This window comes from Marmota marmota, unplaced genomic scaffold (assembly GCF_001458135.2).
Source record: "Marmota marmota marmota unplaced genomic scaffold, marMar, whole genome shotgun sequence".
NCBI lineage: Eukaryota > Metazoa > Chordata > Mammalia > Rodentia > Sciuridae > Marmota > Marmota marmota.
The window spans coordinates 23,171,144-23,183,776 of NW_025999932.1; the positions used below are offsets into that span (position 1 = coordinate 23,171,144).

The following is a 12,633-nucleotide window of genomic DNA, read 5'->3' on the forward strand; positions in this document are numbered from 1 at the left end:
TTTTTTTTTTTTTTTTTTTTTTTTTTTGTGGTGCTGGGGATTGAACCCAGGGCCCTGTGCATTCAAGGCAAGCACTTTACCAACTGAGATATATCCCCAGCCCTCAACAATTTTATTTTATATTGGGTATTTACCTAACCCTATAGGAAGATATCACATGCAAGGGACATTCAAGGACATTAATAGGAAACTCTGAAGACATGCTTTTTTTTTTTTTTTCCCTCCAGGCTGTCCTCAAACTTTTGATTCTCCTGCCCCAGCTTCCCCAGTAGCTGGGATAATAGGTATGAGCCACCATAACCACCTGTAAATACTCTTCATCAGGGATAAGATTTGGTGGAAATGCTCCAGATCCTATCTTACCTCTCTTGATTCTGCCATCTCGTGCAAGGCAGCCATGAGGTGGTACACTGGTCACAAATATGGGCAGTTCACCACTCTTGCTTCCTCTGCCCCCAGCAACTGTCATTCCAAGGGACTCATGTGGTTCCTTTTTTACAGTAATATGTTTTTCTTGACATGTAACACACTGAGTAAGATCCTAAAGCAAAAAGAAAAAAAAAATATATTGAATAATGAAATAATAGATAGCTGAGGTAAAAACAGCTTATTAAACCAAGGTGATACCTATGTAGCATTTATAAAGTGATTTTATTTTTTTACCCCTAACGACTGAAAGCAACACATAGTTCTTAATAGGTACACTTAATATCAGTGTCAAACTTTGAACTAATTGATTTTTATATAGTATTTATGGAACTCAAAAAATTTAGAACTGTTGATATATGGAAGTCAAAAAAAATATCAACACATCATTTGTATAATTATCTTGAGCTCCAAGATAGATCAACTCTGTAAAAGTAAATAATGCTTTTGAGTTTTAAATTCTGAAGACAAGCCAATTAATTTTACTTGTATCTTTCTCCCTAATTCTTTGTAGGAAAAGTTAACAGAAGAGTACAAAAGTAAAGTGTGGATTTTGCAAACTGCCAAAAAAAAGGCTACAGACCTATCTTCTGATTCTTACTGATGAGGACTATAAGTGCTTGGTCATGAGGCAAATGCAAATCTACTTTCAAAACCTTCATAAAAAGCTGAAAGGATACAAAATAACCAAATTTTTGAAAATATTAATGACACGTAAATAAATTCCCAATGAACCAATATTCTCAGGAAAAAAATATTGATTGATTGATTGATTGGTACCAGGGATTGAACCCAGGGCTGCTTAATTGCTGAGCCACATCCTCACCAGTCTTTTTAATTTTTTTACTCTGACAGGGTCTTGCTAAGTTGCTGAACCTGGATTTGAACTTGTAATCCTTCTGCCTCAGCCTCCAGAGTTGCTGAGATTACAGGTGTGCGCCACTGTACCCAGCAGGAAAAAGCTATCTTTACTAACATTTGTTACTGTTATTCATACCAAGACACTCCTGATAGTAAGAAAAAAGGAGAATCTAAAATGTCACTGTTCTTTGAATTAGAATTCAGTAATAAGGTATACATATGCAATATCAATATTAAAATAATAACTAACATTTACTAGGCTTAATATGTGCAAAGTTAGTGGCCTGCTTGCATTCTTTCATTTAATCCTCACAATGGTGTTGAAAGTAAATACTATTACTGACTCCACTTTATAGATGAGGAAACAAGCTCAGAGAAATCAGGTAACCTGCAATTGTAAGTGACTGCACAAGGATTTGAACTTACACATGTCAAAAGTATATATAATATTATTTTAAAAAGCTGACATGTACTTAACTGTTGATGATGGTATTTACCAAATCTCTAAATTAAGTCTGGAAATCTAAGCTCATCTGCCCTTCTATTGACGTGCAATCCATGCATGATTGAAATTTATCAAAGGAACTACTTGTATAGCAGCATAGAATTCCTAGAAAAATGTTCTGATGCTATGAACTTGTCAACATTGTTAAGGTAGTCTTCTATCTAAAGGTATGAAATTTATGTCAGTATTCTTCAAAACTGGCCAAACACAATTTGGTCATGAAGACAACTAAGGGAAATAGCCTTGAGTACACTTATTTAAATATACCCTTATGAATTTAGTCAATTAATAAGGGCAGTTGTTTTATAGCTTCAGATGGCTAAAATGTATGCAATTTTTCCTCAGGGAACTAAAGCAAACTTCAAAGATTATATTTAGTATGCTTCAAGGAACTAAAGGTTCAAAATCATATAAATGCTTATCAAAGCAGCTATTAAGAGGTGTAGTGTGTACTGTACTTTTTAATGATGATTATAACCATCTGAATAGGTTGTCTTGGTGAATCTGGGTGAATTTGGTTTCCATGGGAGATCTTTTTCTTAATCAGATCCTGATATAACATATGCAATCTGCTAGAAGAAAACAGCTAAATTTATAATTCATTCTATGTCGTTGTTCTAACCAATGAGGGAATATAAAGTACCTAAAATTAAGAATGAATTTGGCCTTATTCTTTAAAACAGTGTCACATAAAAATTAATGAGGATAAAAAACAGCAAATTTATGAAAGAAACATATCTGTGCCCAAAACAAAAAAATAAAAATATGAATATTAAAAAATAATCAATATGAATTTTTTAAAAATATGAATACTAGAATGATTAAATAGAATTTTCAAAATTGTCTTGACATTCTAATTTTGTCAGACATCTGTGTCTCAAAATTAATGTAAAAAAATCAGAGGCATAAAAGATTTCATTATCTTTTGCTTTATATTACCATTTCATAAATATAAAAGAATATATTGACATATATTATATATACATATTATTATATATATATTAAAGCATATATTAATATATAGTAATGGAAGCAACTAGATATATGAAACATTCAAAATCTTTTTCAAAACAATAATGGTCACAGGTATTGTTTCATAGTCATCATTATGAAGGCAAAGTTATAGGTTTCCTTTATACATTTTGGTTTTTGTTCAAACAAGAGAACAATTCTGTGGTTATAATTTCTCTTAAATATTAACTAAACCAAAAACTAGTGACACATTTGTACTTAGCTTGGAAAACCAGATTAACTTTTTTTTTTTTTTTTTTTTTAATTTTTTTTATTGTGGGTTGTTCAAAACATTACAAATTTCTTGACATATCATATTCCACACTTTGATTCAAGTGGGTTATGAACTCCCACCCTCACCCCATACACAGATAGCAGAATCACATCAGTTTCACATCCATTGATTTACAAATTGCCATCCTACCAGATTAACTTTATGGGCCAAAAATACTGCCTTTCAGCTATGCTTTCTTAGGATACCAACAGTAGATTCTAAGGGGAATTATTCTCTCAAATGTTATACTTCAATTTAAAGGCTGCTTTAGCAGATAAGGAACTTTCTATGGGTTTTAAGCAGATCAATCAGTTTTTGTTAAGCCAAGGACTTTAGTAATTTTACTTAAGAAGAATAACTTTAGAAGCTCCTATTTAGCTTTCATGTTCAGATAACTGGGTAAGCATTACATCATTGTTTTAAAATTCCTGTCCAACTGGAAGTTTAGTTTAAAGGAAGGATGCATGGAGTAAATAATACCAAGAATGCTAAAGTACCATTCTTTTTTGAGTTTTGCAATTACCAAGTGAGACATCAAAATTCTCAGCACAGATACATGACCTTGGAATATACTATAAAGCCAGTTTAGTAATTTGGAGGCAGCAGTAACAAAGTTCAACATATGGGAATTTTAATGTTGTAATAGGATAATATTCCTCTAAGTTATCACATGAAAACATGTTATTCATGTATCTATCAAAATTTATGATTCACAGGATGGGGTTGTGGCTCAGTGGTAGAGCACTCACTCGCCTAGCATGCATGAGGCACTGGGTTCGATCCCCAGCACCCATTTAAAACAACAACAACAACAAAAAAAAAAACTAAATAAACAAAATAACGTTAGTATGTCCATCTACAACTAAAAATATTTTTTTAAATTTATGATTCATGTTTAATATTCACAAATATAATTATTATGCAAGCAATGTGCCCAACTGTTAAATACCGACATGTTGATCTTTTTGATACTTTTTCAATCTTATAACTAATACTTACAGTTAAATAAGCAACCCAAGATAAATCTCACTTTCAAGTAATACTAAGCAAACAGATTTTTCTGGAAGATCATACACTTCTTGTCAACCACTTGACAGAGGAACATTCCCTGCCAAGAAACCATCTCTTGTGGCTGAGGAATTGAGACAACGAAAGTGACTCTCCAAGATATAAACTTTCAATAGAATAACAGCCTGCAATTAAATTGTTCCAAAAAATCCATTTATTGAGGTATGATTTGCATATAAAATGCCTCCATTTAAAATTTATAAGCTTGTAACAGTGATTCTTTGAGGACAACATACATTACCAAAAACCACCTCACCTTATGTGAGCTTGGTCTGCTGTGAGAGGGCAGCTGTGCATGGTGCTGGCTGCTGCTGTGACTTCCTGTTTCTCGGATGGTGTTACCAGGCTGGGGTTTCCCTGGTCTAGCAATTGTTAATTGCACTCTCTCCCCACTGGCCTGGAGGAAACACATAGGAGAAAACACTGTCATGAAGAATGTTTGCCATTTTAAAAAGATTACACTATGCACTTCTCAATCATTGTTTAAGGGCTTTAACTGGGCAGCTGAATATACCTAGTGGCAGGGAGGATGAAGTTCTTTTCATTAGCTAATATTTTTAAATTTCTGTGGCTGAAACACACACACACACACACACACACACACACACACACGTGCGTATTAAACTGTTTTAGATGTTGATGACCTTCATTTCAAATTTAGAGGCCTGTAACCTTAATTCAAACAGAGATTCACACCTATTATGTTTGAAAATTTATTTTGTTCTTATTTTAAAATTTCCGGTCTGATTTATTTGATGTCTGTTCTTGGCATGGCCACAATCCCAATTTTACTATTATTCCTATGGGAAATTATGAGAGATTTATTTTACAAATTGTGATAAAAAGTAGAAATCTTCCTCATGATTGAAGTCAAAATATTAAGAAATCACTTTTTTAAGCTTTTAAATTGAAAAATAAATAACAATTTGAATACCATACTACAAATCATTTGTTATTTAAGCATTTTATTAAACTAAACAGTTTCAGACAATTTCTTCAAAATAACAAAGGAATAACATTCAGCCAGCATCTCCATGCAGTTCAGGAACTTGATTTAAAGGGTAAATGCCAAGGAGAAGTGTTCAGAATCCTGTTATTTAAAATTCTGACAAATCACAGATTATTACATTGCACTGTGTGAAGAGATGAATAGCTCCTTTTGGGATTTCATTTCATTATACAGACTAATTTTCCTTCCTGCTTACTTTATAATCAAAAATCAGTATTTCAACTTTAGTTGTAAGCTGCTTATACACACCTATTAATGGAAGCAAATCCTTTTTTTTTTTCAAAAATTGTTTGAAAGACAAAATTCTGTGAATGTGATGAAGTGTGCATTTAGAATTTAAATGACTAGCATGTGGGTTTAGTATAATTTCAAAAGCCGATGCATTTAATGTTTTTGGGTTTTAAAAAAAGCAAACATTTTGTTAGAAATCAAAATTTTAAAAATGTGGGTGCTGCTGGATGCAGTGGTGTACACCTGTAATCCCAACAATTTGGGAGGCTAAACTAAGAGGACTGCAAGTTTGGGAGCAGTCGCCAGCAACCTAGTAAGACCCTCAGCAACTCAGTGAGACCCTCAAAATAAAAAATAGGAAGGACTGGGGATGTAGCTCAGTGGTAAAGTACCCTTGGGTTCAACCTCTACTACCTAAATAAATAAATAATTAGAAATTAAAATGTAGGCTGTCCAAATCACAAAACTGCAGTTCATGAGTGAATGCCCTTGTTGCTGGGATTATAAATTAGTATAATAGGTATGAATCTATGTTTAAAACAGATTTAAAATGACAGTCACGAACCTCTAAAATAATTTAACACTTACATACCTGTGTGTGTGTGTGTGTGTGTGTATGTGTGTGTGGTGTGTGTATGTGTGTTTCAACCACAGAATTTTTAAAATATTAGCTAATGAAAACAGCATGTTTCCTCCCCATCAACTGCCCAGATAAAGCCCTAGAATCATTCATAAAAGTCTTTCTGATCTTTCTGGAGTGACTTTAGCAAAATGACTTAAACTTAGAAACAAAACATGGAAGAAAACTAGTGCTTTTTTTCAATTTTTAAGGAATTCAAATTGTTTTAAACACATCATAAAATGTGTTCTCTAATACTCTTATGAAATATGTAGGGACAGCCATTATTAGAGAGAAGACATGTTTTCAAGAAGAACATTGTACAGAGCAGCGGGGGCGAATCCAGAGATGATCTATAGGTTCTGCAGCATGCTGTGGCATTTAATGATAGGGGCCATACTCCACAGTGATAAAGGTGAAACACAAAGGTGTTTTTCTTAAAGTAAGCACAACAAAAAGCTATAAAGCAAAACCAGCATCATTATAATTGAGCATCAGGTCGACAGTCACTGAGAAATGTTATTTGCAACACAGAATCAAATAACAATGAATATTTAACTATATAAGAATATCTAAGTCTTCACCCCTTTTATCACACTGAGAGGTGATTCAGGTATTGGTCTCATTTTATAGACTTGAGGTTTAAAGAAATTGGATAGCTTTAAAATTCTTGAAAAGATATTATTGAGACTCATTTCTGTGGACATTAGCCAGTTGCTATACTGCTGAAAACTAGTTCATCTTGTGAGAGTGGAGAATGGTGGGAGGGAGAAGGTAACAAAAAGGAGAAAGAAAGAAGAAAAAAGAAATCTAGTAGTTTCATGAATTTGAGGAAATAAAAAAGTCAAGTGTACTTTATGAAGTAAGAAGACTAATAAGAGGAATACGCTATTATTTGTACATTTTCTCAGTCAATACTTAAATATTCTAAACACACTCATAAACAGGCAATGTTTAAATACTCGTTATCTTAAATGAGTTTCTAACCAAAATGTAGAATGCGTAACATACAAGTAGAAACTTTAAAAATTTTCCCTGATATTTCATATTTGAATTTTTATAACTGAAGGCATCATATTTTGTGGTATAAAATTTCCTAAACTCTGGAAAATTGAAGTTGCTCAATTTAAGGTCCTTTATGAAAAAAAAATCAAAAGTCTTATTGTTTTGGGGTTACAAAAAATGAAGGAAAAATATAGAAAATAAGACAATTAAATCACATTCAGTATAAACACATTAATGTTATAGAACATCATTCCAAACATTTTTTTATGTTTATGTCCACAAATGTATGATTACATATTGATACAACTGCACTTGTCCTATAAATTCTTAGTCTATATCTTTCTGTCAACAATGTTATGGGCATCTTAAATGAAAATAAATAGAAGCTGGGACTACAGGTGTGCATCACCACACCAGGCCAAGAAAGATTATTCTTTTTTTGGGGGGGCGGGGGAGAGTACTAGGGATTGATCTCAGAGCCACATCCTCAGCCATATTTTGTATTTTATTTAGAGACAGGGTTTCACTGAGTTGCTTAGTGCCTTGCTTTTGCTGAGGCTGGCTTTGAACTCGCAATCCTCCTGCCTCAGCCTCCCGAGCCACTGGGATTATAGGTGTGTGCCACTATGCAAAGATTTTTCTTATTAAAATATTACTTGCCCCTTACTTATATAGATCCTGAAGGGGAGTTAAGGGGAGTTAAAAGTTAAAAACCACTGCTAAGTCATAGCCTTGGTAATTACAGTTTCCCTGAGCTCCACCTTCCTCCTCATTAAAGGTGGACACTGCTCTCTGTTGTATCTCGCTTACTAGGTGGAATCTAGCAATCAAATGAGACTGTGAACTGTAGAGCTTATTCTGTGAAGAATCCACACAAAAGTTCACACAGGGAGACAGCTTATAGAAAGAAAAAAAAAAACAACCAACCTTTGTCTACAAGAAAACTTATACTAGTGTGAATTTTGAAGAATTAAGGTAGCCATGTCTGATCTTTTCTAATAAAGTTTATCAAATGTTTCCTGAATTTTGATGTTATGCATCAGTCAAAACAAATATAGCCAGATGTTAAGGCTCAATATTCGGCATCTACCTGAATAATCTGGGCAGCAAGCTCTGGGGTCCCATGCTTCAGGTCATGCCCGTTGATAGCCAGCACACGATCGTTGCTGCTAAGCCTGCCATCCTGGGCGGCCAGACCCCCTTCCAACAAGTCAAGAATAAAAACACCTGGCTCATCTGTCCTTCGTACTAATTTAATGCCAAGCTGTTCTCCAGAGTCCCGTTTATGAAGAACCACATGGAAAACCTCTTCCCGAGGAGAGTTGCTGTCAGAATGGGTGTATGCTCGGTTGCCAAAGCGCCTCTCCCGCAGCACAGTAAGATGCAGAGTGTTACAGGGCTGGGAAAGGACAGCTCTGGCATAGTTATGGGACACATTGCTGATATCATAGTTGTTGACCTAGGGAAAAAAAAACAAAATTAGGATCAACACATAATAATCTTTCATTTTCTTAATTTGCAGAAATGTTTGTATGCCACTTTCAATGGAAACAAGATTGTGAAAATGCTATACAGCATTTTACATTATTTATAAAGAAAACCAATTTGAAGACATTTAAAAATACAGTTTCTAAAATCAACTTACTAGAACTGGATAGAGAATAGGAGTTAGGATCACAGGCTTTGATGATAGTCTTGAATTAGAGTCCTTGGTTCTGGCATACTAACTGATAAACCAGAGCTCCACTGGGTTACAAATTTGTTTTTCCAAATGAAGTACACTTAAACCCTGAGAAAATAATCTGAATTCTATTTTAAGGAAAATGGCACATTCCAAGTGCACAACCTACTTTAGATGAGTGACTTTCTAAGAAAAGTAGGTAATTAAAATTTCACTCTTAATTCTTTAGTATACAAGTATATATCTAACTTGCTAATCATAATTCAATACTAGATATCATTTATTAAATTTTACAACCTTGAAATAATTATAGTGACTGATCCTTGGACGTGTAAGATCACTTAGAAAATACATCCAGTTTCAAATATTCATCTAGTAAATAATCATAATTTTTAGGGTTTTTTTTTCTTAAACAATTAGAATTCTTTGAATTGGTCTGACTTAAAACAAACATTCTCTGAACATTTTCATTGGGGCAGGCTATGGGTTAGGTGTTTGTGATCACCTGAAATTCTTAAATCTTTTTCATATAAATTCATGTTAAGCCAGATCTCCCCTTTCCTATTTATCTGAGATTGATTTATCTTTTGGGGGTTTGCTGGTTTCTTTTTTCTGGGATGAACTTTACTAACTTTAACACTACTAACTAGAATTTTATTGCTTTTCACCTCTTTTTAAAAATTTCATCTTTTAAACTTCAGTCATCAAATTGATAGCTGTCACATATAAACTTCTCCCCAAGTCTGCAACATATAGGCACTTAGTAGTGGTGATCCAAGACTGATAGAAATGTTGACTAATATGGGTCAAGACCAGAACTTTAAGGTAGTTTCTGCAAAACTAGGCTGAAATGGACTCATCAGCTAAAAGCTACCTATTTCTAGGTTCACATCTCAAATTTGGTCATATCATAAAGGACTCTACAAAACATCTGGCTGAAATCCAACTATTTTTTCCAGCCACATGCAAACATGCTGTCTCATATTTTCTTTGTGAAATAGACTGAGAAATATCCTACAACTGGAAAAAGATTCATCCTTCTTGAATGCATGGCTGCCAGTGAAATTCAGAGAACAGACAGACCAAATAAAATGCTCCTTCTAGATTTTGTAAAACATCATCAGCAAAGTAAACTCTACCACATTTCTGGGTTAAGAGAGTGTGTGTGTGTGTGTGTGTGTGTGTATGCGCGCGCGCGCGTTTTAAGCAAAGTGATTAATACAAGACTAATTATTTTCCTTCAAAACTGGAAACACCTAAATCATCAATAATTTTTGTCAAACTAAAATACTTATTCTTACTAATGTTCTAAAAGTTATATTATATTTAATAACGATGTTGATAAAGCTTATAAAAGCAGTTCTTTAAAAACTATAAATTTGTGAATAGCAGCAAAAGATCTTGAGAGCATATGGTCCTCCTTTGCAAAGAGGCTTTTAATAAAGAAACATAAATGTATGTATATGTATCTTTCTCTCTTTGTCTATATCTATTATGGGGGAAACAAAGTCACCCACTGTTAGCTGCACATGGTTTACTTAAATAAAACTAGAGCTTAGCTCTCTGGTCTGCAAATAATCTTACTGCTTCTTGGGCATTTTCAAATTGGTTTACCCATATCCAGCTTATATGAAGTAGAAAATAACAACAACAAAAAACCAAACAGGGGAAAAAACCATTCAAAAAGGGTTTTTACTTATTTCTTTTTGCAGTACTAGGGGTTCAACCCAGGCCTTGCACTCTATCACTGAGCTATATCCTCATCCCACAAGAGTTTCACTTCTCAATGACCACAAGTGTTTTACTTCTCCACTTCTGGACAAAGTGGGTAGCTTCACTTATGGGCTCCAAAGCACCACTGTGGGTGTGTGTGTAGGGTATTCTACTAATCAGACATGAAATAGTGAAGCCTACACCAGAGCAAATGGAAGTACGAGGTAGGTATCTGAAGATCATGGTGCTAGACTCAACAACAAATCTAAAGAAGGAAAAGTCCTTGCACTTGAGTTTTCTTAAGAGACAGATTTTCTTGTTCATGAGTATTTATTTCATCTTTCCAGAAATTATTCCATTTTTTGAGCTTTAAATATCATTACACTGATTCAAATGTCCAGACCAGTCTTCATATAAATTCCAATTGTATAGAGAATTCTTACTATTCCTATCTCTGAAGTTTCAATATGCCCTCCAATAAATTATCTTGTCTATGCTAATTGTTTTTTTGGGAATACTTATTTCTTCTTAAAAATAATCTTCTGGAACAATAGAAAGAGTTGTATCAGGGGTTATTAAAAATGCAGTTAGACTTCTTAGAGTGTATGTGGGAGTCAGTAAGAGATGACTAAAATTTCTGAACTCTGTCTTAAATTTCTGTGATATAAATTATAAGTAAGTTGGTCTGGGGTAGTATCGTTCAATGACAAAGCACTTTCTTAGCATTCATGGGCCCTGGGTTCAATTCCCTATACCACCAAAAAAAAAAAAAAAAAAAAAAAAAAAAGTAACTAATGTTTTGTGGTTCTGACTACAGTCAGTAATCAATATACAGAAAGATAAAACAGACATAAAAGTAAGAGATGGATGGGAAAACTGGGTGTGGGAAATACCAATGGATAAGAAAATCTCAGCCTGGGTAAAGGTCACCCTGGACTAGTCAGTCATGGAGCCTAAGCCAGGAAGAACCTAGAATGCCCAGAGAGCCTGGTACTGTGTATACAGTCACATGTGAGACTGAAAATTAAGTATACATATATGTGTATATATATATATGATAAAAGTATATGGGGATACAGAAAAAATTAAAGATAAACTCTGATCTGCTTTGCACATGAAAATAGAAAAACTTTTCTATCAATTTCCATAATATCATAATTTTCTAAGTTTTAAACTCACAAGAACAAAAAGGCCCAAGTTAACAGAAAAAACTAAAACTGATACCTGAAGAATCTGGTCTCCAGCAAGGAGTCTCCCATCTCTGGCAATAATCCCATCCCGGTAGACTTCCTGGATGACAATGTTAATTAGTGGCGTTTCATTGCCACCCACAATGCTAATTCCTAACTGAATGTATGGATTGGACCGGTGAATTTCAATGGTGGTAACTTCTCCTTCTGGCAAACTAAGTGGCTGTTGTGCAGCTGCCAAGTTGAAAATGAGAGAAGAAAAACAAAGAAAAAAATGTTTTATATTCTGATTCTTTTCAGGTCAATAAGGCTTCTCATGTTATTATGTAGATGATTAATAATAACAAAGCAATGCCACTGGATAAGAAATGTAATGACAAACGAAATCTATGTTAACATTATCTAAAATTTCCTCTTTCCAAAGGCGATCAGCAAATAATCAACAAATAACTACTGCATATCAGATCACTAGGGCTGACAAGAATGATCTGATGAAGAAACATTAACACAAATCATCTTGCCATGACTAATAAGAGAAGAGAAAGTCTAGGCCATGAAGCAGTGTAAATAGTTCAAGGCAGTGAAAAAAGAAAACCCTAATTCTGTAGTAAATAAGCCCTCAGGTGTTAAGAAATTTGCCTTATCAAGCTCCTAAGAAAGAGGCAGATCTTGAGTCTTAGGAGATGAAAAGGGTCCACAGCTATAGCCAGAAAAATTTGAGTATGCAGTAAAATTTGTAGTTTGTAAGAGAAAATTATTTTTAGAAGTAAAATACGTAAGGCTAACTGCAGAGGACTGCCTAAGATCTAGAACTGCAGGCTTTCCGTTTATTTCCTGGTGGGGTGTACAGATAGAGCTGTGGTTAGCTCCAGAGGTGAATGATGATTAGAAGCATGTTCTTGAAGTCAGATATCAAATCCCCAGCTACCTAGTGGCTATATAAGCTTTCCCTTTTAATCTTAATCTTCTAATGATGTTTAAGCATTAATTAACTACATAGAAAGTACTCAATATAGTGCCTGACATAGAATAAGCAGTTG

General features: G+C 34.0%; 1 protein-coding gene across 3 annotated transcripts in view; it reads right to left on the reverse strand.

The window, feature by feature from the left end:
• Lnx2 (ligand of numb-protein X 2) overlaps positions 1-12,633 on the reverse strand; it is a 71,147-nt gene that overhangs the window by 10,790 nt on the left and 47,724 nt on the right. For all 3 annotated transcript variants that reach the window (XM_015484173.2, XM_048800758.1, XM_015484172.2), the window contains exons 4-7: positions 11,628-11,827; positions 8,100-8,468; positions 4,402-4,542; positions 364-541 (exon numbers count right to left, since the gene is read on the reverse strand). In XM_015484173.2, coding sequence (XP_015339659.1) covers positions 364-541; positions 4,402-4,542; positions 8,100-8,468; positions 11,628-11,827 — 888 coding nt within the window. The remainder of the gene's footprint in view (positions 1-363; positions 542-4,401; positions 4,543-8,099; positions 8,469-11,627; positions 11,828-12,633) is intronic.